Source organism: Leptomonas pyrrhocoris, assembly GCF_001293395.1.
Source record: "Leptomonas pyrrhocoris isolate H10 chromosome Unknown, whole genome shotgun sequence".
NCBI lineage: Eukaryota > Euglenozoa > Kinetoplastea > Trypanosomatida > Trypanosomatidae > Leptomonas > Leptomonas pyrrhocoris.
Window position 1 is genome coordinate 152,619 of NW_015438391.1, and position 23,528 is coordinate 176,146.

At 52.3% G+C, this 23,528-nt stretch overlaps 6 protein-coding genes across 9 annotated transcripts; 2 read left to right on the top strand and 4 right to left on the bottom strand.

Moving 5' to 3' along the window:
* Window positions 1-56: 56 nt before the first annotated feature.
* On the bottom strand, window positions 57-1,624 carry ABB37_09824 (hypothetical protein; the record flags this gene model as incomplete). The annotated part of the gene is made up of 1 exon (XM_015809465.1): window positions 57-1,624. The coding sequence occupies exon 1, from the start codon at window positions 1,425-1,427 to the stop codon at window positions 57-59; it is 1,371 nt and encodes a 456-aa protein (XP_015651947.1). The 5' UTR covers window positions 1,428-1,624.
* A 467-nt stretch (window positions 1,625-2,091) lies between these two features.
* Window positions 2,092-3,629, bottom strand: ABB37_09825 (hypothetical protein; the record flags this gene model as incomplete). 2 transcript variants are annotated; one of them, XM_015809467.1, is made up of 1 exon in its annotated part: window positions 2,092-3,629. In XM_015809467.1, the coding sequence occupies exon 1, from the start codon at window positions 3,577-3,579 to the stop codon at window positions 2,092-2,094; it is 1,488 nt and encodes a 495-aa protein (XP_015651949.1). In that variant the 5' UTR covers window positions 3,580-3,629. The 2 variants fall into 2 exon arrangements, with proteins under 2 accessions (XP_015651949.1, XP_015651948.1); XM_015809466.1 differs by having other exon boundaries at window positions 2,092-3,625.
* Window positions 3,630-4,433: 804 nt separating this feature from the next.
* ABB37_09826 (hypothetical protein) lies at window positions 4,434-8,440 on the bottom strand (the record flags this gene model as incomplete). 2 transcript variants are annotated; one of them, XM_015809469.1, is made up of 1 exon in its annotated part: window positions 4,434-8,440. In XM_015809469.1, exon 1 carries the CDS (start codon window positions 8,118-8,120, stop codon window positions 4,434-4,436), a length of 3,687 nt encoding a protein of 1,228 aa, XP_015651951.1. In that variant the 5' UTR covers window positions 8,121-8,440. The 2 variants fall into 2 exon arrangements, with proteins under 2 accessions (XP_015651951.1, XP_015651950.1); XM_015809468.1 differs by having other exon boundaries at window positions 4,434-8,437.
* A 1,142-nt stretch (window positions 8,441-9,582) lies between these two features.
* Window positions 9,583-11,971, bottom strand: ABB37_09827 (putative methylmalonyl-coenzyme a mutase; the record flags this gene model as incomplete). The annotated part of the gene is made up of 1 exon (XM_015809470.1): window positions 9,583-11,971. Exon 1 carries the CDS (start codon window positions 11,767-11,769, stop codon window positions 9,583-9,585), a length of 2,187 nt encoding a protein of 728 aa, XP_015651952.1. The 5' UTR covers window positions 11,770-11,971.
* Window positions 11,972-17,039: 5,068 nt separating this feature from the next.
* ABB37_09828 (putative mitochondrial acyl carrier protein, putative (ACP)) lies at window positions 17,040-17,561 on the top strand (the record flags this gene model as incomplete). Of its 2 annotated transcripts, none has more annotated exons than XM_015809471.1 (1): window positions 17,040-17,561. In XM_015809471.1, the coding sequence occupies exon 1, from the start codon at window positions 17,109-17,111 to the stop codon at window positions 17,559-17,561; it is 453 nt and encodes a 150-aa protein (XP_015651953.1). In that variant the 5' UTR covers window positions 17,040-17,108. The 2 variants fall into 2 exon arrangements, with proteins under 2 accessions (XP_015651953.1, XP_015651954.1); XM_015809472.1 differs by having other exon boundaries at window positions 17,097-17,561.
* Window positions 17,562-18,653: 1,092 nt separating this feature from the next.
* On the top strand, window positions 18,654-22,421 carry ABB37_09829 (hypothetical protein; the record flags this gene model as incomplete). Its single annotated transcript, XM_015809473.1, has 1 exon — window positions 18,654-22,421. Exon 1 carries the CDS (start codon window positions 18,690-18,692, stop codon window positions 22,419-22,421), a length of 3,732 nt encoding a protein of 1,243 aa, XP_015651955.1. The 5' UTR covers window positions 18,654-18,689.
* Between the last annotated feature and the right edge of the window lie 1,107 nt (window positions 22,422-23,528).

Genomic DNA, 23,528 nt, shown 5'->3' on the forward strand with positions numbered 1-23,528 from the left:
GGCACAATAACATCGGTGGGCGCGATCTCCGCCTCACCAACCCCTTCCATTCGCAGTCACTGCCGCACAACCGGGAAAAGCGCATCGACGCTCGCGGTGGCGCCGGCGGGACTCTTCGCGGCAGCGGCACGAATACCGATGGATGTCGAAACGGCGCTTTCCTCTTCTGTTTTCGAAGGTTGCAGGGCCTTGGCTTTTGTTTCCTTCGATTCCGCCGCTCCATCTTGCTGTGTCATCAGCTGCACCTTCATCTCCAGAGCGTCAATTCGGCTCAACAGGTGCGACACGTACTCTGAGGGGGCGTCGGCCTCCGCAACGTCGCCGCTGGCAGAACACGCGGCGGCAGACCCGTGTGGTGCGGCGCTGCGCCGAAGAGCTGACCCCGTGAACTTGCCCGAACGACTGCGGGGGTCTTGCGCTTCGCTGTGGAGAGAGACTTGCTGCCGCAAACACTCCTCCAGCTCCGTCACGTTGCCTTGGAGGACCATGATGCGGGACATCTGAAGATTTGATTCCTTTTGTAGCTTTTGAGCCCGCTCCCGCTCCGCCGCTGTGCGCGCGGTTTCCGCGATCATTGCTCGTGAGAGCAGCTTCGCCTGCTGCTGCGCCTCCACGTACGTCTTCTTCTTCTGCTCCATTTCCACAGTGAGCATGCTGTTGGCGTGCTCTGCGGCAGTCAGCTGATCCCGCAAGGCATGCACAAGTCCCTGTAGCACCCCCAACTGCGCTTGTTGGTTACTGATGGTGGCGTTCGTCGACTCCTTCAACTGCATGAGCTCCATCGCATGCAGGCCGCGATCGCTCTGGCTCTCCAGGTACTCCACCTGCATCTGCTTCGCCTTCTCCGTCATCTCGTTGAGCGCCGCGTCGTACTCGTCGCGGATGAGGTACAGCACGCCGCGGTACTCGGCGAAGTGGTTCACAAAGGTGGCGAGGGCCTCGCGAAAGATAAAAAGAGTATCGGTGCGAGAGCAGGACGGGTGCTCCCGGATGTACTGCTGATGCTCCCGACGGATAAAGCCCTCCAGCTGCAGAGACAACGGAGACTTCGACTCGAGTGCCTTTTGACGCCGTCGCTGTCGAGTGGACGTCACCGCAGGCCACATCTGCACCGAACCTGCCAGTGCACTGCTCGACGCCAAAGTATCGTGGTTAGGGGCGGCTACCGCAACAGCAGCAGAGGACGAAGTGACCGTCAGCTGCAGGTCCTTTGTCGTGTCCAAGTTCGAGGCACGCCTCGGCGAGGCCGCAGAGGGCGCGGGCGGCGCAGGGGAACTGAGTGGGGGGAGGTGGTAGGCGCCACGACCGACGGAGGGGACATTGCGGAAGGGTTTCTGTAGGCCGCGACGGGCCATGACGGGTGCCCCGGCACGTCCCGCCGCCCCATTGCGGATGAAGGCGGTGGGCTCTGCTCGACCGTTGAGCATCGTTGACTGGGAAGAATAATTAGTGCTCGCAGTGCTCGAACGCAGTGAAGTACGTGCTGTCGAAAGCGAGCGGGATGCCACGTGATGGTGGTTTCACCGCCTTCAATAGGTGCCGCACGTACGTCTTATACAAATTCACACGCGATAACGCGCAAAGGTGACGATGATGAACGTTTCCGCAGCAGTGACGCAAAACCTTTGAAAGGAAAGGTAAAACGAAAAATGGAAAAAAAGGGGAGAGAATCAGGAAGAGAAGAGCACAGTTTCAGAAGACGGGAGAAAATAAGGCGTAAAAGAAGTCGATGCGAACACCAGCAATGGCTTGAGCTTGCAACATCGCATTGGCGCACATAAGTATAAAAGTATGTATGATGTGTCAAGAAAAAGTGCCTGTCTTGCCCTTCTCCACCACTACACCGCTGACGAGTGTAGCAGATGAGAGAAGGAAGAATGGGCTCTTTTGTTTTGTTGTCGTCTTTCACCGTCGCGTATTACCTGTGGCACGATCAACAACACGCATTATTAGAAAGGTTTAAGAAAGAAGCAGATGAAGTTGAATACAAAAGCGTAGCCGACGCTGTCAGCGAAAACCCATGCTAAAATGCGCTCCGTTACGTACCTCGGAGCTCAGGGCACGATGATACTCGTTTGTCTGTTTGCTCCATTAAAAAACAGCAGGGCAAAATTTTTTCCGCTTGTCCTTGATGTAGTTCTTCGAGATGCGCCGCGTGCCGAACGCCATGCGCCGTGGTGCTCGTCCGTTACGGGGGTGTTCGCGACGCGGCGTTGCAGCGGGGCTGCGCCACGTCTTGAACTCCGGCGGTACGAATCGCTCCGTCTCGGAGTTGTCGACGGAGATGGGCTTCACCTTGATGGCGTACTTCTTGTCAAAGAGCTTCCCAGTAGGTCGCGAGCTCCGCTGCGACTCGGCCACGGTGTGGCGGTGTGCAACGCGGATGGTGCGCACGGTATCCCACAGCTCGGGCGAAAGTGCGGCACTGACCGCCTCCCGCTCGAAAAGCCGCCGCAGGAGCAGCAACTCGCTGGGGTTGTGCCGCAGGTACCCGGCAGCTCCGGGCATCTGTTGGATTTCCTCGCTGAGGCGCTGCGTGAGGTGCCGCCGCGCGTCCTGCACGCTAGCGGTCTCCTCGTACGCGAGAGGGTCGGCCACCCGCTCGTCGATTTGTGCGGCGTGGTGGAGGGCATGGATAAAGAAGCCGGAAGAAGTGCTGGACCGATAACGGGGAACGAGAGAGGCCAAACAGTCCAGCGTGCTGGCGTGCTGCACCCCCACCACGGCGAGAGAGTCGAGCACGTCGAGAAAGCACCGTGGCTCCCCCAACGCCACACTAGAGGGAGAGGAAGGGGGAGAAATGGAAGTCTGCGCAGCGTCTGAAGAAAGGACGAGCTGTGTGTGGTCACCCCCCGCAAGGTCACTGCTCGTCCCTAAAACGCAAGCGCAGCGGTGCAGCTGCATCTCCAGCTCACCACACAACACATCGATCAGGTTTGGCTGATTGCGCAGCGTCCTCGCATCCGGTGCATCCTCATTTTGGTAGAACTCCTTCATCGTCATGTTCTCCGCTAACTCACTGTCGTGGTGGGCCGCGTCTGCGGTGCTGAAAAACATGTGGCTCACGGCCCGCAAACCTTTGTAGGCGTCGCACACGCCACGCATCGTCAGATGTGTTGCCAGCTCCACGCAGCGTCCGAGTGCGATCGCCGTCATTTGCGGGTCGTTCAAGAATTGCTGCTCCGCCATCAGTCGGAAAGCACGACTTGTGTACGCCGACAACTCCATCAAGGAGAGACTTTCGTTTTCTGGAGCGAAGGCGGTGGTGCTGCTGCAAGGCAATGGAGCCTTGAAAACATCCCATAGGCACTTCTGGATAACGCCTTCGTGGCGTACAGATCGAGTGGCCAGCGCGTTCAGCAGCTGCATTTGCTGGCGCAGCTCTATTGAACCGTCTGCGATGAAAGGGAGAAGCGCACTGGAGAAGCGCACCAAATCGCTTGGAGGTACCTGAGGGTCCAAGCACTTCTGATGCATCCGCGTAGCTTGGTCTTCGCGTGTGCCGACGACAGCCGGGACAGAGGTTGCCGCGGCGACGAAGAGGTTGCGGGCGCAAAGGCGCTGAAAAGAGTGCCGCATTACAAAAACAGAGCAACGTGGTCAAAACTTGGTCCAACGACGCTCCTTCCTTGAACGCGAGGTTTGGTGTGACGATTGGAAGGAAAGAGAAAAATGAAAGCGGAAGAAGCAGCAGCAGGAGGGAATAAGAAAAGGGAGATAAAAGGAAAGCGGCAAGAGGGCAGAAAGTCGAAAATCCGCATGAGCCGGCGCATGGTGGCGCAGGAGAGAGAAGAAAACAAACCCGCTGACTGTACGCAGAGTTCAACGAGTCGAAAACAGCCTGAATGTGGTAGGCGGCACTTGGGTGATGTGCTTTTCATAAAGGCCCAGATGGGAACGAGAAGTCCACCTTGTCAATGGCTAGCCAGCTGTTTTCGCTCAAAGTAGGTATGCGTGTGTGCGTGTTGTCATTGTTTAGGGATGTTTGTATTAGACGGTACGCATGCAAAGACGCAAAAACAAAAGCAATCTGAATAGAAGTCGAGGAATAGAGAGCTTGTCCAAGATCAACCGCAAGTAGTGCGGGGAGCGAAAAGACCCCACGCAGCTCACCGGACTGACCCTTTCTCTTCGAATTTCATTCGACGCCTCTTTGGCTGCAGAAACAAACCTGGCCGATGAAAAGAGAAAACGGAGTACGATACAATGTGGCAGAAGTGGCAGGACAACACGCAGCCACCTACCGCATTTGGTTGTTGCTGTGGCAGTGCGCCTACTCAGCAATATGCGGGAATTCACCGACGAAGTGGCTGCTCGCCAGAGTTTCGAAAAAGAAGAAGAGAGCACCGGGGAACGAAGCAGGCGCCACGACGCAGTCCGATGTAAACGCAAAAAAGGGCAGAAAAAGCGAAACAACGCAAATTCCCCCTCTTCTACATTTTGAGACTCTGCGTGAGCAACCCAGACGTTCGCGCGACCTCCGCAACCTCCTGAAAGCCTTTGTGATACGCAACGGCAGAAATGCCGCTCAACCGCATCACGCACTTCACCGTCAAAAGCATCGTCGTCTTCTGCGCGTCGTTCGACGAAGCTCCTGATTTGATATCGTGTGACAGCTTATCAACCAGCGCGTCCAGCTGCGCTTCGGTAAACGCGTAGTTGGCGTTGCTTTCCACGAAGCGCATCAGCAGCTCCTTTGCCGTTTCATTGATGAAGGAGTCGTGGTCGCCTTTGTTGTGCGGGCTACACGCCACGATGAGGGCGTCCACCACGTCACTCTTCGCGTTGCAGAAAGACACCAAGTCGACGTTGTGCTGCCGATCAGCCCAGAAAACGGTGGAGAGCGTCTCGAAGGCCAACTTGCGGCACTCGAGTCCTTTGTCCACGCGGTGGGTGTACCCGCTGAGGTCGATGGTGCCCTGCAGCGTACCGTCCTCGCGGAGCTCGGCCAACAAATTGGGGAAGACAGTCGCGCGTGTTTCGTCGCAGAGGAGCCACTGCGGGCGGTGCTGGAGTACGGACATCAGCAGCCGCAGCGCCATAGTGCGGAGCGGCAGCGAAGGGGCAGTGCTTTCTTTCGGGTTGGCAGGCCGCTTCAGCTGCAGCAGCGCTTGAATGACAGCAGCGCGGTACGCCTCCACACTCACACCACGCTCCTCCAGAGCGCTGATAAAGTACCGCAACGCGACCACACACGTCACCCGCGTGTCAAGCGAGGCGTCCTCACGAAAGAGGATGTTGGCGATGCGAGGCGTTGATGCGGCTTCAATCAGGAACGCGCTGAGCACGCCGATACAGGCGTCGTACAGCTCCTCCAAGTCGGTGCCCGCCGCGGCGCCAAGGAAGATGGTGAGCAGCTTCTCGCAGATCGCAGGTTCGTGGAAGGCGGTGGCACGGCGAGTCAGCGCCAGGGTAGCTGCCTCCTTCACTGCCTTCACGTAGTAATAGCGCCCCGTCGCGTTACCGTCCGCCGCACGTTCGCCGCAGGGGAGGAGGATGGTCGAAGCGTTCGCGGGGTGGAGCATGCTGTACGATAGGGCAACCTCGCCGCAGGTGCGCATCTCCTCGCCCTGTTTGCTCGTAACGCTGTCCAGCAGCAGCGAGCACCACTGCGGGTCTAACGCGCTCTCTCTGCCAGCCGCGCCCACGCATAGCAGGAAATGGCCATTGTCCGGGATGCGAATCGCGAGTCTCGCTAAAAAGCCGTTGACAGAGTTGGCAGCAATGCAGCGTACCAGTGTGTACGAGCATGTTAGGTGGGCCTGGTCGCGAGTGAGGAAGTCGGCCAGGTCTTGCTCCATCGCTGCGCGCGCCGACATCTCTTGCGCGTACACGGCGGCGAGCAGCGCCGTAACGCCATCGAGAGCCCCGTCCAGGAGACTTCGGCTAAACGCCACCGCGCTGGCGAGCTGCGTGAAGTGGGACCACATGGAGGCGATGTATGGCGCGTAAAACGGGGCGGTGCTGCCGCCGTCGCAGGTGTGCAGGAAGAGCTGTCGCAGCTGCCTCGCCAGCGACTGCATCTCGCCCAGCTCGCAAGACGCCAGCGAGAGAGGACCGCCCGGCGCGTACAGCTGTATCAGCCGCTGTAGGTGAGCGGCGTCCCGCGGCGCAACAGACGGCACGGAGAGGCGGCCCAGCAGCACGTCCATTGCGGCCGCTCGCACGCTTGAGGGCTGCGACGAGTTCAAGAGCGCCTCCACGGACTGCAGAACAGAAGAGGGCACTGCGGCAGCAGAAACAGCACTGCTGGTGATGGTGTGTAGGGCACGGAGCACCGGCAGTCGCAGGGCGTCGGTGTCTAGGGCAGTCCATAAAGCTGCGGCTACCGACTTGTCAAAGTGTGCAACGCCGCACGCGGCGATCCACTTGGCCACGCTCTCCATCGCCGCCGCGCGACACCCGATTGGGATCGCTGTGTTGCTCATCACGGCGGCGTATTCGCTGCCCAACGCGGCAAGGACGGCGGCGTCGTGTGTGGCGGCGTACACGTTGGCTAGCGTCTGGCTGACCCTCGTAATACCCGCCGCGGCGGTTTCCGAGCGAGCGCCGGCGGTGCATAGCGCTGGCAGCTGTGTGCTCAGCTCCACGACAGAACCGCAGAGCTGCTGGCCGCCAGCAGCGCTCACAACACTCTCAACGATACTTCGGAGCCCGTCCACGGCCGCTGCGTTGTTCGCCAGACGCGCCGCGTTCGCCCGCACCTGCGCCAACAAAAGCGGCACGATCTCCTCCGTTAGGGCACGGACATCAGCGAAAGCTCCAAACACCTCCTCCAAGGCCTTCGTGACAGCTGTCAACGCCTTTTCCCCCTCGTCCTCGAGGAGACCGCAGAGCTCCTCGCAGCGACTCGTGATGAGGCCGAAGCAGTTCGCATCGCGTGCGTAGGCACGCCGCACCACGGCACGGAACAGCTTCACGCCCTCCAGCCGCACTAACTCCACGCGGTCTCCCAACGTGCCCGCCAACATCGAGAGTGCCTCCATCCCAAGGGTCTTGTCGTCGTGCTGGGCAACCAGTGTCTGCAGAACGCGCACCGCCTGCGTGCGCAGCTTCCACGTCGCGTCGGCCATTTCGTTGTTGTAGTCGTAGTATTCGTCGTACTCGTCGTCGTAGCCGTCGTCACCGGCAGGTTCGGCCTCGGCACCGGTGCAGTAGGGATCAAAGCTGATCAAGTCCTTGATCGCTGCGAAACTGGTCTGCCAGCCTAAGCTGCAACCGTCACCTGGAATGAGATGCAGAAGTGAGTCGAGCACCTCCAAGAGTATCTCGCTGTTGTCCTCCGCCCCGTCAAACTGCTCCGTAGCATGCCGCAGGCGCTCGCAGACGGAATCAAACACCCTCTGTACCACCTGCTGAGGGGGCCTCCGAAGTGCCTTCAGCTCCACCTCGCACAGCTGCAGATACGAAACGTAAAGCTCGCTCGTTTTGGCGCCAAGGAGCAGCGCTACTGAGTCGTTCAGCACCTTTTCCCGCGTCGCTGCGTCAACAGACGCGATCAGCGACTCCACCAGGGTGAGGCTTGCGTGGCGAATGGAGGCGGCAGACTGAAAGTCTTCCACCGCCTGCGTGATCAGCGCAGCGCGGTCGTCTAGAGCGTTTCTGTAGGCGGAGACGAGGGCATTCACGGCGCTGTACATAACTTCCCGCGTCGCCTCATCTAAGTTGCTCGAGGCAAGGTTTTCAGCACATCCAGTGCAGAGCGCACGTGCGACGTTCAGCTGCTTCTGCCAGAAAACAACGTTTCGGCGTGCCTCCTCAGCGAACTCGATGCAGCACTTCTTGAACGCCATTCTACACAAATAGTGCAGATTCATCGCCTCGCTGCCGCTGGATAGGGGCTTCAGAGCAACAATCAGTAAAAGGCGTTTCAGTATAGTTTCCCGCTGCTGACACTTGACGACCATGGCAGGGAGGACGTTCGCAGCTTCGTTTTGCACCTCCTCACATCTCTCATCAGGTGAGAGACAGACCAGCGTTTTCTCCATCACCTCGTTAGGAATGCTGCCTTCTTCTGCGCTTGGCAGAAAGCGGCGGAGATCAAACAAAGCCATCAACCGCAGGTCTTTGTCGACATGCTTGATGTCCTTGAGAAAACGCTCCGTCTGAAAAGGAACCATTGTTGTATCGATTCAGATGTCCAAAGAAAGAGTCGCCTGCCACGTGAGGAAACAGCTGCCCGAGGGGTAGACGTGGTTGGTCGTCTTCTTTGTTTTTCCCCTTTCGTTGCTTATTGTCGTCTGCCGCTGCTTTTACGATTTCTGCTGTGGAAAAGAAGAAGCACTTTCTCTATTTTATGTGTTCGTTTCGGTGTTTGATTGTTTTTTTGCTTTACTTGCCAGTTTTGATGAAAATGCACAACAAGAGGGACACTTTCGCTGGTGCGAGTGCTTCCCTTCGCAAAGGAATTTGAACCGCCTGACTGTTTATCATACACTTCTAGAAGAGAAACGAGGGAAAGGGAAATGACGACTGCGAAAAACGTGAGAGCAGCATGCCCCAAATATCACAATACGTGTTTCTCTCTCTCGCTGATGTGCATTTGTATGTGCGTGCATGTTTCCCCCTCCTAAAAAACGGGTTAGGAAAGGGAGGCACAGAAGCCCTGCGCTAACGTCAACCGTCTCATGTAGAGAAAGACGACGCGTGACACACGGCGCGGGTTGCATTAGACAGCCTCCGCAAATTCCGTGAAACCCACCACTTCCTATGGTCATGAGGCGTAGAGTGACATGCAGGCCACGACAACCATTGCGCGTGTGACCTTTTTTTCTTTTCTTTCCGACGGCCATCGCGTCGGATAATTAAAAAAACAGATTCCCGAAAGCAATATGAAAACATTTTTCTCCTGATATGTAATTAAAAGAAAAATACGGTTATCGTTTGTATATGTCCTATTAAAAGAATTGCACTTATCGTGTTCTTTTTCTTCCTTCTACCAGAAAAGATGGCAGTAACAGAAACCGTTGACGCTGTTTCAACTCATACCTCTGCTTGTTAGATATGCTCAAAATGTTGAAAAGTCAAAAGTGAAGGGAGAGCAGCAGCGTGAGGAGTCTGTTGTTATTTTGGTTTTGCGTTTTTTTCTTTCTTCTGCCGGGACAATACAGCAGCCGGATTTGATGTCTCTATGTTTCTACTCCCAAGCAAAACATCTCAAAAGCGCCGTTGTCTTGCTCGCTTTCTCCCTGCCTGGGAGCACAAACGAGTAGCCTAACTCGATAGCATTGTTGAGCGTTATGCCGGCGTGTGAAAAAAAAAGTTTCCCCGTCACGCACCACCGGCAGCAATTCCCAACAGAGAGAAAAAAAAATAACAACATCGCTGAGGGGAAAGAGGGTCATTTTGATTGCTTGCTTTTTTTTTTAGGGTTTTCAAGCATGTTATTTGAAAGAGAGAAGGAACGGAAAGAAAAGGGAAGTAAAAGAACGTTCACTTAGTAAAGAATGAAACGAAGAGTTGTCGAGCGCACTGGTGTGCAGTAAAAGTGGAAGTTAGAACAAGTGGAAGAACAAGAGCCATGGCTGTCTGGACGGCTTCTTGTGAGAACACGCATCGGGGTCAGCACGTAACACGTGGTGCCTACTTCTGGCGAGCCTCCAAAGCCGTAATCATTTCGTCCGCGCACTTCGGGATCGGTGTACCAGGGCCAAAGATCATCTTCACGCCCGCGTCGTACAGTTCCTGGTAGTCGCCCGGGGGAATCACACCACCGGCGGTGACAATGATATCATCCGCACCGAGCTTCTTCAGCTCCTGGATGAGCTGCGGAATTAGAGTACGGTGACCGGCAGCCAAAGAGCTGGCGCCGACAATATGCACATCGTTTTCGACGGCATGGCGAGCAACCTCCTCGGGGGTCTGGAACAGCGGGCCAATATCCACATCGTAACCCATGTCGGCCAAGCCAGTGGCGACCACCTTGGCACCACGGTCGTGACCATCCTGACCCATCTTGGCAACCATGATACGCGGACGACGACCTTCCTTGGCGGCGTAGGCGTCAATGCGGGCCTTGATCTTCCCAACATAGTCTTGCTCCTCCTTGCTGCCGTCTTTCACGTAGGTGCTGTAGTACACGCCCTGCACCACCTGGTTCTTGGCCACGTAGCGGCCGTAGACCTCCTCCATTGCGAACGTGATCTCGCCAAGCGTTGCACGCTCGCGGGCGGCGACGATGGCGACATCCAGAATGTTAATACTGTTGTCCTTGCAGGCCGCCGTCACTTGCTTGAGGGCGGCCTCGCACTTGGCGGTGTCACGAGCGGCCTTGACGCGTTGGATGCCGGCAATCTGGCCTGCGCGCACCTTCTCGTTATCAATGCGCAGCGTCTCCGGAGCCTTGTCATCAGGGTTGACGTACTTGTTCACACCAACGATGGTCTCGGCACCAGAGTCGATGGCGGCCTGCCGGCGAGCGGCGCTCTCCTCTACCTTCAGCTTCGGGAAGCCCTCCTCGATGCACTTGGTCATACCACCCTTCGACTCCACATCCTCGATGATGGCGGTGGCTCTGTCAATCATCTCTTGCGTGAGCGCCTCCATCATGTACGAGCCACCCCACGGGTCGACGACGCCGCAAATGTGGGTCTCCTCCTGGATAATAATCTGCGTGTTACGCGCGGTACGTGAACTCTGCTTGGACGGCAGCGCAACGGCCTCATCAAAGGCGTTGGTATGCAGACTCTGCACGCCGCCCATGACGGCGGCCATGGCCTCAATCGTCGTACGGATAATGTTGTTCTGCATATCCTGCTCCGTCAGCGACCACCCGGAGGTCTGCGAGTGCGTACGCAGCAGCAAACTCTTCGAATTCTTGGGGTTAAACTTCTTCTTCACGTACGTCGCCCAGAGTGTACGGGCGGCGCGCAGCTTCGCGATTTCGCAGTAGAAGTTCATGCCGATACCAAAGAAGAAAGATAGACGCGGCGCCACATCATCCACTGTCAGCCCACGAGCCTCGGCGCAGCGAATGTACTCAAGTCCATCGGCAATGGTGAAGGCCAGCTCAAGCGCGCCATCGGCGCCAGCCTCTTGAATGTGGTAACCACTGATACTGATACTATTGAACTTCGGCTGGTTCTTGTTGAGATATGCCATAATGTCGCCAATAATGCGCATGGACGGTGTTGGAGGGAAAATGTACGTGTTACGCACCATGAACTCTTTGAGAATATCGTTTTGGATGGTACCACGCAGCTTCGCCTGCGGTACGCCGCTCTCTTCCGCCGCCACGGCGAAGAAGGCAAGGATGGGAATCACACCGCCGTTCATGGTCATAGACACACTGACCTTATCGAGAGGAATGTCCTTGAACAGCAACTTCATGTCCTCAACGGTGTCCACGGCCACACCAGCCATACCCACATCGCCAGTCACACGAGGGTGATCTGAGTCGTAGCCGCGGTGAGTTGCCAAATCGAAGGCGACGGAAAGACCTTGCTGACCGCTCTTCAGGGCAGCCTTGTAGAAGTTGTTCGACTCCTCGGCAGTTGAGAAACCGGCGTACTGACGAATTGTCCACGGACGGCCGGTGTACATGGTGGCGTGCACACCGCGAGTGAAGGGAAAGAAACCGGGGAGGTTTGGGACCTTCTTCACATCCTCAGGCAGGTACAGAGGTTTAATGTCGAACCCGTTAATGGAGTGACGGACCAATGTGGAAGGGTCGCGCTTCAGCTCTTTCTTCGCTGTTGCGATCCACTCAGGGGGATAGCCCCCACCTGCAGCAGCCGCATCAGCGAGCAAAATGCAGCAACGACGCATCATTTTTCTTTTTTCTTGCCAGTAAAAAAAGTTTTGATTGTATACAAAAAGTTAAATAGAAGTTTTGATGTTGCTTTTGGCCATAAAGCAAAACAAATAAACGATGCTATGTGTGTGTGTGTTTCCTTATAGATCTTTGCGGCAGAAAAAAGAAAAATAGAAGTCCCTTTTGACGAAGTATCGACAAATAAAATGACGACTCAACTGTCGATTACGGATATTTTTAAGCATGACGATTGTTTGTTAAGCATCAATTCAAGGGGTGAAGATAATAATCAGAAAAAAAAAAGATTGTAGAGGATAAAGAGGAGGAGGGCAATCATGCATGCGTGCGGCACGAGATTCGAAGAAAAAAAAAGAGAGAAAACGTTGCGGTTGATGAAATAGTCAGATAACCTGCTTTTCTCTGGTTGATATCATGCGCAACGTGTTGTTTTGCTGTCGTTTAGCTCAATGCCACGTAAACACGAGCTTGATATTCCTTCTCATTTTTCTCTGCACAGAACACGCTTTGAGTTCTCTTTTTGGTCTCAAAGTGAGGGAGAGCAACATTCATTTCACCTACTTTTGGCGTATCGACAGCGGGATTCGTCCGTACAGTTAAAATAGTTCATGGAAGACGTTTCCTTCACAGCGAATTCCACGCGCACCGTTAAAAAAGAGAAAGGTATATGGAAAGAAGATGCAGTCATTCCAGTAACACCAGCGTCGAAGTCCATCAACACGAAAAATCTACCATTATGAGCAATTCAGGAGGCGAAACAAACGATCATCGCACGAAAGAGAAAAGAAAGAACAAGAAGAAAAAAGGGCAACACACATCGTTATATGAATACAATATGAGATACAAATAGACTTCACTCTTCTTTGTAGGCTGAAGAATGAAACGGAAACAAGGAAAAAGAAACGCTGTGACAAGAATACAACGTAACAAAAAGGTACTAATACCATATGCGACGTCCCGTCTCATTTTTCCCCTTCTTTTGCAGGAAAAAAGACAAATTACGCAGAAAAAGAGATCGATCCACCTCCGGTTCTAGAAAAATACGGGACCTGAAATTCCTTGCCCAACATGAAATTTGTTCGAGCACATTGTCTACGTTGGTAAGGAGCCGGTAAACAAAGACCTTGCCAAGGCAAGAAGTGCTGCTATCAGCCACAAAGCAGTACTGCACATATAGAAAGCATTTGCTGTTAAGGGGGAAAAAAAAATGTGATCAGGCATGCGTGAGAATTGTGTAGAAGGCTTCCACAAACGAACGAGTATTTCGAGCGGGATGCAATGAGAAACGTTCGGTTTTTAGCACCCCAAAAGCTTTAAAACCCAAAAGCGCCTGTTGTCCTTCTGAACACGAAAAGAGGTAGAACTGCCTTCTTAAGAGAGTCGTTTCACAAAACTCTACTTTCGTGTAAAGAAAAAGGGCATAAACGCTCATTAGGAATCGTAAAAATCATGTTTCTGCTTATCCAATGCGGCATATATGGAAGGTTTGAAAACCGTTGCAACACTTCTCCGTTATATCTACACATTACAGAGAAGAATAAAAAGCGGAAAAGGGAAAGAAGTCTAGATTGCAGGGCTGTGATTCCAGCATGGAGGTAAGCAAATGCCAACCCACACACTTTTCTCTCACTTCTACGTTCTTCCAAGCTAAAAGAAGGCAAAGCGTGCATATCCGGACTACCACTGGAACGACATCACACATAGTCAACACCAGCAAAAAGGAAAATGAATTCTCCCAACGAGCGTTGTATTTGAGAACCTTCGACCACTGAACTAACACGACAGCTGTTATTAAGTTACTACACGTCGCGGTCTCGAAAGCAAATATTTCTGATGAAAAAGTGCCATCACGAGCTGTCAATCCGCAGAGCCACAAACGGAGTTTTGACGACGAGCAAAGTAGAGACCAATACCAACACAAACGTACAACTATTACATGAGAAGATGCATCTTAAAGTAATCTACAGTTCCGCTGGAACTCAAACACACACAGCCACACAACGTAACGCTTTGCAAGAGCCATGGGATGCACCGACGCTATGTATAACATCAAACCGTGGTGTAGTGTCAGCGACAGTTAGACAACAGTGAAGCAAACTGTCCTGTTAGAACAACCTGAATACGAGAAGGTGCGGCGACGACGTTAGTAGGGACCCTTTTTGTGATTCAGCAGTAGATCATGAAAACTGTGTTGCGGGGTATCGGTTGTGCCGTCAGTGAAGCACGTCGAACAGTTATATGCAGTTAATGATTGATATGGTACCTCACACAATGGTCTTCGATGTATTACGAAAAACACCTTTATAGTACTGAGTCAGAATAAAAGGATTAGATACATAACTATTACATAATACTTCAATAAGCACAGAAACCTTCTTTCTTTAATAGTAACAAAGAACAAGAAACAACTGTTTAGCAGACTCGTCTGCCCTTCATTTTCTCAAAGCTAACACTCTCGAAAAAGATGGTGCTCTACATGCCCGCATCACAGAAACCAACGGCACTGAATTGTAGTGAACTGTCAAATGCCAGGATACAAGGCATATACAATGAGCGGATGTGCGCCAGTTCACGTAAACAGGAACAGAGGCAGTTCCTAAAAAAAAAAACAGAAGTATTCCCCTCAGAAACACAGTAATAAAACAACGGAAAATATAAAAAGAACTCTTCAATCTGTCAGTTAGTCTTAGAACGTAACTGGGTAAAAAACCGCAAAGATAAGATCTGGCTTTCATCAAGGTCAAGGTTTTGCGATACGAGAGTACATGTCACGCGACGGTTAAGAATTCCTAAACAACAAAAAAGAGAACGCAAAGTAATACCAGACTGTTGCTACGAATAGCAGCACACGAACAAGGCCTAGATATCGTTTAAAAAAAAAGCTTCCGTCTAATGATTTGTAAGATACCGAAAGCAAATGCATAAATGAAATTATCCAAATCGTACTTCTTCCCGTTACAAGAGAAGGAAAACACTCGTAAAGGAGAAATAGAGCACCCTCGCGGCGAGCATTTACATGACATTGAATGCAGCGATCCACATTTACCTTCCATGTTTTCTCGACAGCGGGTGAAACGGGATTATCGTCACCAGCTCACATCAAAGAACCATTCAAGTGTCAAATTGTCAGGTTAAAACTCGCACATCGATCCTCACGCGCTTCTCAAACTCAAACTGTCGTTGCCGGGGAATTCAGTAGGAAGTGCGAGGACAAATTACGAAATCTGCCGGCTGACAGCTTGTGGCAAGCAATGCATCGATAGAGCCTCAATTGAATGGTGATTCAAAGTTAATGCAGACAACCAACAGCGTTCATCACACAAAAAAGGAAGATTGCGGTTGAACTTCCACGCGGGCAAAAAAAAGAAAGAGGGCCTGCCATCGGGGGAAATAACCAAACAGGAGACTTGCTATGAAAGAAAGGGGTGCTGTGACGCGGGTTCGCTGTAGTGGAAGAAGAAAGTGCGTGTGTGTGACAGTGTGGGAATGGTGATGAGAAGGTGGGGGGGGGTGTAGATACGAAATTGCTGGCCACCTGTGTCATTCTTTTGTTTGCACCTTCAGTGCTCGCTGCTCCATTGCCGTTTCTGTAAGCTGTTTTTTTTCAAACATGAACAGGGAAACAGCGAAAGAGGAAGGGTCAGTAAAAGCAGCTAAAATGCAGTTCACTTCCAGTAACATGGAGACAAAATTATGTGTTGTGTTGAACTGACCGGAAGGCAGATTGTTCGGGAAGCGCACTGATGGTCAACAGAAAAGAGACAAGAAGGTGGTCCCTACGTTCTTCAAAAGGCACGAACAAGCTATGCCTTTTATCAATCTTCTTTCCTGTGTTCTTTTTCGGAGGGATAAGTTCATTCTTTTCAGCTGCTCTTACCAATTCAACTGACTATTCCCTACAGTAGTCCTGCACTACAGGCAGCAGGCAAGATGTCATTTGTGTTCTTTTCCTAACCCAATAATCCTCACGATATGCTGGGTTTCAGGAACAGCACGTTGATCCAAGTACGGATGAGCAAGTAGCAAGTGAGCTCACCTGCACTTTAACGAAAGGTGGCTGGTGGACTTTCAGAATACAGTAACGCTCCAGGTGCGCATTGCCTTCCCAGGTTTTTTTTAAATGAAATAGCGGTATCTTTTCTTTTAACTCGTTTTAGAGCAGAATTATTATTCAGTGCCTAAAGGAATACTGCACGTTTTCATAGTTCTCCACAACCGGTTTTCACCCTCTTTTTATTCTTCCTGATATAAAACTGGTTATTGGGTAACTGACTTTTCGCCAGATGTCGGAGAAGCGCTAAGCCACTTTGCTGTTCAATGTGTTGTTGGAGAGCAAAAGCAACTATTTATTTTTTGTGCTTGAAAACGGTGACTCGAAAACGGTAGTGTACTGCTCGAAGGGACATGATGTTGAGGTGCAGGCAGCGGGCGTCACGTGGAAATGCTGTTTTATTATTTTTCTTATGCGATCGTTTGTTGATATGCTCTCGTTTGTTGTGTTTGTACGTACTTCTTGTTTACGTCTGACAGCTTCAAAGGCTTGTAGTCACGGTACGGTAGGCGTTGAAGTATGCTGAAGTGTCTCTACTTCTTTTGTTTCCAAATGCTTGTCCTTGTCTTGTGCTTTTCGCGCAACGCAGTCAATCCACACGAACTCTTTTTTTTTGTTCTCTTGTTTTCTTTTCATTCTGCCTTCTGGATGGTAAAAGCGGACGTCTTCGGTGTATTTCAGGCCAACTGACTCTACGCGAAACGAAGAAAACTTTCACTTGTAGTGCCGTTAATGATGATAAACAGTCTATTTGGTTGTATTGGTTTTGAATGCAAACATAATGCATTAAAATACTCATAACAGCACGAGCGCACGAACACCTTGCTGCTGCCAAGTTGCACTTCTGGTTCGCGACGGCCTCATCTGTAAGAATAATAGCATTGGCGTCAAGATAGAAAATACTGGACGTTGTTTTTCCCGCGCTAACGGTCGCAACTATTAAAGTCTCGTAAAGGAGGATACTAAAAGTGGTTCTGCTTTTGTATTTTGACTATTATTGGCGTTAGAAAAATGTATGTTTTCTATGATGCTATCAAGCCAAGATCTTGTTACAGAAAGCTTTTTTTTCCTTTTGGAAGAACTGCGCCACTTTTCTCTGGTACAGTTGAAAACAGTTCTAAAGCAGTTAAGTATGAGCGGATATCTTTCTGCTGTTCTAAAATTCTCTCTTGTGCTTTCTGCTCTTCTGGTTTGGAAAACTATTGCATACATTCACGTAGCTCTACTCCCATTATTATCGTTTTCTGTGATCTTTTCTACATACTGTGCTTCAAAAGAAAAAGGAAAATGCAGCGTGCGTTCCTTCGTCGTCTCAGCAAGCGTGCCGTCGTTCCTGCAACTGCGGCGCTGCTTCGGTTTTCTCAGACGCAGTGCGCTGGTCGTGCCCCTGTTACCGCGTGCGCAGGCGCTGTTCTTGCCTACCAGTGCTCTATCCGAGCCTACTCCGATGCCCACCACGAGGAGAGCGCTACTCGCAGCGGCCAATACCTCCTCGACAAGAACGACGTGCTGACGCGTGTGCTCGAGGTAGTGAAGAACTTCGAGAAGGTTGATGCCTCTAAGGTGACGCCTGAGTCTCACTTCGTGAACGATCTCGGCCTCAACTCTCTCGACGTTGTGGAGGTCGTTTTTGCCATCGAGCAGGAGTTCATCTTAGATATCCCTGATCACGATGCCGAAAAGATCCAGTCCATTCCTGATGCTGTGGAGTACATTGCGCAGAATCCAATGGCCAAGTAAGCAGTGCGGGGTTTACAGAAGAGTTTTACATACCGGGTCGGGCTTTTTTTTCTCGTGTTGGAGAAAACACTGCGCCGTTAATGGGAAGCAGAGGAAAATAACGTCCTATTCGGCTTTCTGAAGGCGGAATAATATGCTTGCTAGCTCGCAACTACTCATTGAAAGCTTTTGTATGCACTCGTGTTTCTTAGGATATTTTAACTTTTTTTTTTAGCTGAGGAGAGCGATTATTTTAGTCGGTTTGCTGAAGGATGTTCTTAACGTTTTGGGCGAGGCCAGTGTGGTGGGAGTAGAAATGTTTTCCATGTGCCGTCAATTCGAGTTCATTTGTAACTGAAGATAAACTGCTCAATTGGTGTGCAGAAGCGTTTTGATAGCCACAGTGGAGCTTTGAGTACGTTAAAAAAAAAAGAAATGCTGGCGCAGGTTTTCTTTTGCTGTCTCTTTCCAGCTTAATAGATCGTTATTTGCGCGAGTAAGCAAAGGGACAGCAGAGTGCTTGGCCTATGGACCTTTTGAAGCAGTATTCACCGAAGCGTACAAAGTATTAGTCTTCTACTTTTAGCTGTTACAGATAGCTTATTGCCATACGAGAGCAAAAAAAAGAAAAATATTCGATAAAATGAAACCGGGCAGTTCGTGCGATTGATGTAGCCTGGCAGATTTGCCTTGGCGGCATTTCTTGTGATTGGTGACCTAGAGGCTGAAGTACTCGAAACTAATTGCATAGTCGTAGAATACTTAAAAAGGAATAGGGAAAGAAATGGTCATAAGAAAGTGGTGGCGTTTACGTTGTCTTTTTCTTTCTAGAGCTTTGGACCTTGACTTCATCGGCGTAAAATAGATTAAACAGCAGTACCAAAAAAAGGAAAAGATTTAGCGAAAAACAAAGGTTTGAATAAACGCAAGAAACTAAATCTTATGAGACTATTTTGCTTTCGTTTCACTGTGTTTTCTATTCCTTTATTTTTCTCTTGTTCTACTTTTCATGTCCGGATCGTCTCTTTGTTTTCTCTGATATCTGCCACATATATATGCTATCTTGTTCTCGATGTCTTTCATTAAAATTGGCGTTTTCACCTGAATGCTGACAGATTTAGCCTCTAGAATTAGTTGTAGTGCGCCAAGATGGTTATGGGAGCTACAGATCCTGTTAGAGCGCGGTATAGTGGTAAGGCCGCGGCTGTTCGGACTTCTTCCTCGTCTTCTTCTAGTGATAACGTCGCTTTACCCACCAGAATAGTGTCGGGGGGAGCCACTCGCTGCGTGGGGCGCGTTTCCAACGACGACTTTGAAACTTCTTCCTATGAGGAGACTTCTGATAGCTCATTCTCGGACAACAGTGGCGAGGAATTCGTCCCGCTAGCCTTTGGCTACATTAACGGCAATCCAAGGCGGCGCGCTGGTGCACCTGCTCGCACGCAGGACCCCACAGGCGCGTCGGAGGAAGTCGGCTCGCAAAGCTCCTTCTCCGATGCCGGACCTCTGGAGGTCTTCTTCGAGCGTACGAATGCAAAACGCACGTACGGCAAAGGTGCGCGCAACGTAGAGGAAGATGAGATTACCACGTCTCTGAGTAGCTTTGACGATGATACCTCTACGACTTCCGACGCCCTTCCAGTAGAGTTTGAGCGGAAGAAGAGGACACGAGGCGTGGGGATGGTTCACAGCCCAACTTACGAGGTCTCAGACTCAGAGTCCACCATCAGCCTTGACGACGAGGATGAGGCGCCGCTCAACGCGCAACTCATTTACACGCTTGTCAAGCGTCTCCGCAACCCGTTTGACGAGGTGACGCCGGAGGCGTTCGACTACGTAAATTTCAACGACGAAAATTTTAAGGAGGTGCTGGAACCTTTGAAGCAAATTAAGGTCTGCCTTGAGCGCCGCGCTAGTTACCCCATGAAGCAAAACGCGGAAATTGAAAAGAAGATCGAAGCTGCTGTTCAGTCGCTCCCGTCGCAAAAAGCGATTGCCGCCAAGGTGCTGTCAGTTAAGAGCCGTCAATTGCGGCCAGCGCAGCCGACAAGCCGCCTTTACCGCGGCAGCGAAAGTGGACCGCAGAACACTGAAAATCTTCCGAAGCTTGTCGCACGTCTTCAGGATCCAAAGGACGAGGTTCCACTGAGCGAGTTTGAGAAGATAGACTGGACGGACCCCAACTTCGAGCCGGTGTTGCTCCCCCTGCGCCAGATCCGAGCGTATATGGAGGCAAAGCAAGTCGTCAAGGCAAAACCGATTGAGGGTGCGATGAAACGTTCCACCGCCCTGGACGACAAGATCAAAATTGCCGTTCTCTCCCTGCCCGCTGACAAGGAGATGGAGACGAAGGTGAATTCACTCGCCAGCCGCCCGATGACGCAAAACATGGGAAACGGTGAGGCGATTCGCGAACTCATAATGCGGTTGAAAGACCCGGAGCAGCGCGTGCCGGTAAGCGCGTTTCAGAAGCTGGACTGGAACGATAGGCAGTTTAGCTCGGAGTTGAAGCCGTTGATGCAGATTCGTGCCTTTTTGGAGGCGAAGGAGTGCACTCAAAAGAAAGCTGGTGAGGCCGTGATGGGGGGCGACACTAGGGCGTTAGACGACAGGATCCGGACTGCTACCTTGTGCCTGCCCGCACAAAAGGAGATGGCGGCCAAGGTGCAGGCTGTGAAAAATCGTCAACTGAAAGCGGCGGACGGCCGGAACGGCACTCGCCTCGGTGGCGAGTCGAGCCCGGCGACAGCCGACAAGGCCAAATCGGCAGTGGCTTCCGCACCTCCAGAGAGTCCCAAGGTCCCAACTGTGCGCGCAGTGCGGAGTCGTCCCATCTCACGCGGTGTGACAAACGGTGAGGAAATTCTGAACCTGATCAAGCGGCTGAAAGACACGGAGACAAAAGTTCCGCTTTGTGCGTTTGATGAGCTGGAGTGGAACGATCGCAACTTCGCGCGTGAATTGGAACCGCTACAGCAGATCCGCATGTACATGGAGGCGAGGGAGGCACTCAAAAAGGTTCCAGGGGAAAAGAGCATGTCGAGTGTCCCTGAACTCGACAACAAAATCAAAACAGCCATTCTCTCGTTGCCACCCGAGAAGGCGGTGGCGGTGAAGATGCAGATGCTCAGGGCGCGTGACATGGCCCCTGTTGCGGACGAAGCAAAACCGCAAAAGGAAAAGGTCGGCAAGCTGTCCGCTCCTGCTGGAACGGTGCGGAGGATGAAGGATACCTCTCTCGCTGCAGGACAAGCAACGAAGAAGAAGTCAAAAGAAGGCAAGCTCTCTGCCTCCACGAGCCAGGTGATGCAGGTGGGTGCTAGGGCCATATCATCGCACCATCACCAATACAAGGCAAAGGAGAGCAATGCGCTCTCAGAGCCGACAAAGAAAATGCGACGCCCTCGCAACACGGCGAACCGCAGCGTGTCGTTCCTGAAAGTAGAGGATCCCACGCCAGAGGAGATTGAAGACCAAGATGAGGCACTCGCCGAGGTCAGCAAGCCACAGCGTCAACAGGGCAAGGCGCGTCCGTCACCGATGACCGCAGCACCGCGCGGCACCGCTGAGGCACAATCGCGGCTAACGAAAAGAGCAGGGCGCCGGCCACGCAACCGGCGCCCCGGCAACAACGCCGTCTCGTTTAGCGATCTGCACGAGGAGGAAGCCGGCGTCATCAACGAGGATGACGGGGACCTCACGGCAACGACGAAGCGCAAGTCACAGCGGCGCCGCGCTGCACATAAGCCGGGCCGCAGCCTCTCCATCAGCAGCCTTCCAGACATGGAGGCAGGCGAGTTGAAGGAGGAACCGGTGCTACCGGACAAGCCCAGAGCAAGGGAAGCCGCGACAACCGCCGCTGCAAAGTCGTTGGCGAAGCCCAGTGGCTCGAAGATGAAGAAGCGACGCGTGCGTGTGAACAACAACAACCGCTCGTGCAGCTTCTCGGATGTCGCGATGGACGAAGCTGCCGAGATGCCGGACGCGAATGCTGGCGCTCTGAAGGGCGCGGTAGGGGAACCCGCAGTGGCGAGGACCGGAAGGGGAATGGACGCTGCACCGCCGAAGATGACGCGCAAGCTAGTGCGTCGACGAAAACTAGGCGAGGAAGGTGGGACTCCGGCTCTGGAGAGGAACGGCGCCAGGACGGAGAAGGAGGGTGAGTCAGAAGCGAAGCCGCCATCTCGCGGGAAGGGACGGCGCGCCAACGTGCATCGCTCGCGCAGCGCCAACACCTCCATGATCATAGACGAGGCCGGCGGCGAAATTGTGGAGCTGCTAGACGAAACCCAAACCCTCTACTCTTCATCCGGGAAGCCCACCCCTGCTCCGGAGAAGGTGTCAATCATGCCTGTCGGCGACCGAGAGTTGCCTGCGACTGCCCGCGCACCGAAAGCGAAGCAAAAGTTGTCCGAAACCGCATCAGCGCAGCGCAAACGTCGGCAGCGCCTGCACGCCAGCAAGGAGTTGAGCATCTCGGCCATTCCCGAAGACGCGCCAGGCGAAATTGTCGAAGACGAACGTGACACTCTCGTGGACACCGCGACCCCGGAAAGTGTCGTCTCCACGATGCGACGCTCGCTGCCGCCCAGCGGCGGGGACAGGACTTTTCCGGCGGTGGTCGGCGGCTCGGGGCGGGGGTCCATGCGGTACGGCGACCGCCCCAATTCCTCCGTTCGTTCTTCCGTAGCTGGAAGTATCAAGGTGGGCGTGCCGCCGAGTGCGGAGCCCAGCTTCATGCCAGACGTCGCTGACGTGTCCCGCTTGCCTCCCCCGCGCAGTCTCCGTCGTTCCGCCGAACCTACACCGCGCACTACGACACCATCGGTGAAGAATACGAACAGTGGAGCGCACATTCCTGCCCTGCATGCTTCACGATAGCGGTAGACACCGTTGCGCTGCAAAGCTGTTGTTGATGCGGCGGATTGCGTTGTGGTTGCAGCAGTCGCTACTGTTTCGTTGTTGACTGCTGCGTTTTTTTTCTCTTTTCTCTTGTCGCCGTTCTCTTTTCTATGTTTTTATTATTATTAAAATTTATATATATTTATGTGTATTGTGAATAGCCAATATCAACGTTGGTTGAGAGTCGTGATTTTGTTTCTGATCAAATGCTTTCTATACAGACGAGAAGGCTTAAGCGAGCACGCACTTGTGAACACACATTCGTTTTTCTCTATTTTTCTACGTTGTTTTTTTGTGCTTCTTTTTCTTTCTTAAATTTCTGTTGTCGTTCACTTGTGCGCTCCGCCCCAGAACGTCTTTGTTTAGCTCGGTGCAGCTCAAACCAGCTGACCTTTTCGTTCTTTCTTCTCTGCTTCGTTCCTTTTCTTCTGTACGCAACTCAGCTTCTCTTTTTTTCGTAATGACTTACATCCCGGAGCCGTAGATATGACGTGGTGGAGGCGTCTATGTGACTTTTCCTTTTCAATTTCACTCCCGCTAGAAAAGGCCTCGCTTCCGTGGCAAAATGGGCGAAAATGTCAATAGTCGCATACGTGTGTCACTTATTGGTCAAAACAACGTTTAGCTAATCGAAACAGTTATCTTCTGTGAAGGCACTAGGTGCTCGCTTTTGCTGCCGTGACGCATGGGATTTACTCGTCCACGTATATATATTTCTCCCTCCTGTTAAACGCGAATTAAGAAAAGTCTGGTGAAATGAGGATCAGCTAGATGGACTTCATGAGCTACATAGTTATTTTGAGCTGCAAAAGAAACCCTTTTCTTGCCCAGGCATCACTACGTCGTCTTCGATTGTGCCGTCGTACAAATGAGCGTGCGCATTTCGCACTTTTTTTTTTACCACCCGGCTGTAACGCTGACGAACACCCTTTTTCCCCCTCATGCACCGATCCACGTTTTCCAAATAAAATCGATGCTTTTTTTTTTCTTCCAGTGGGATTTGCGGTGGCGACGACGGCGCTATCTTATCGTTTTCTTTCCTTTGTGGAGCCGCTGCCCCACATCCTCTTTTCTTTTTTATTTGCT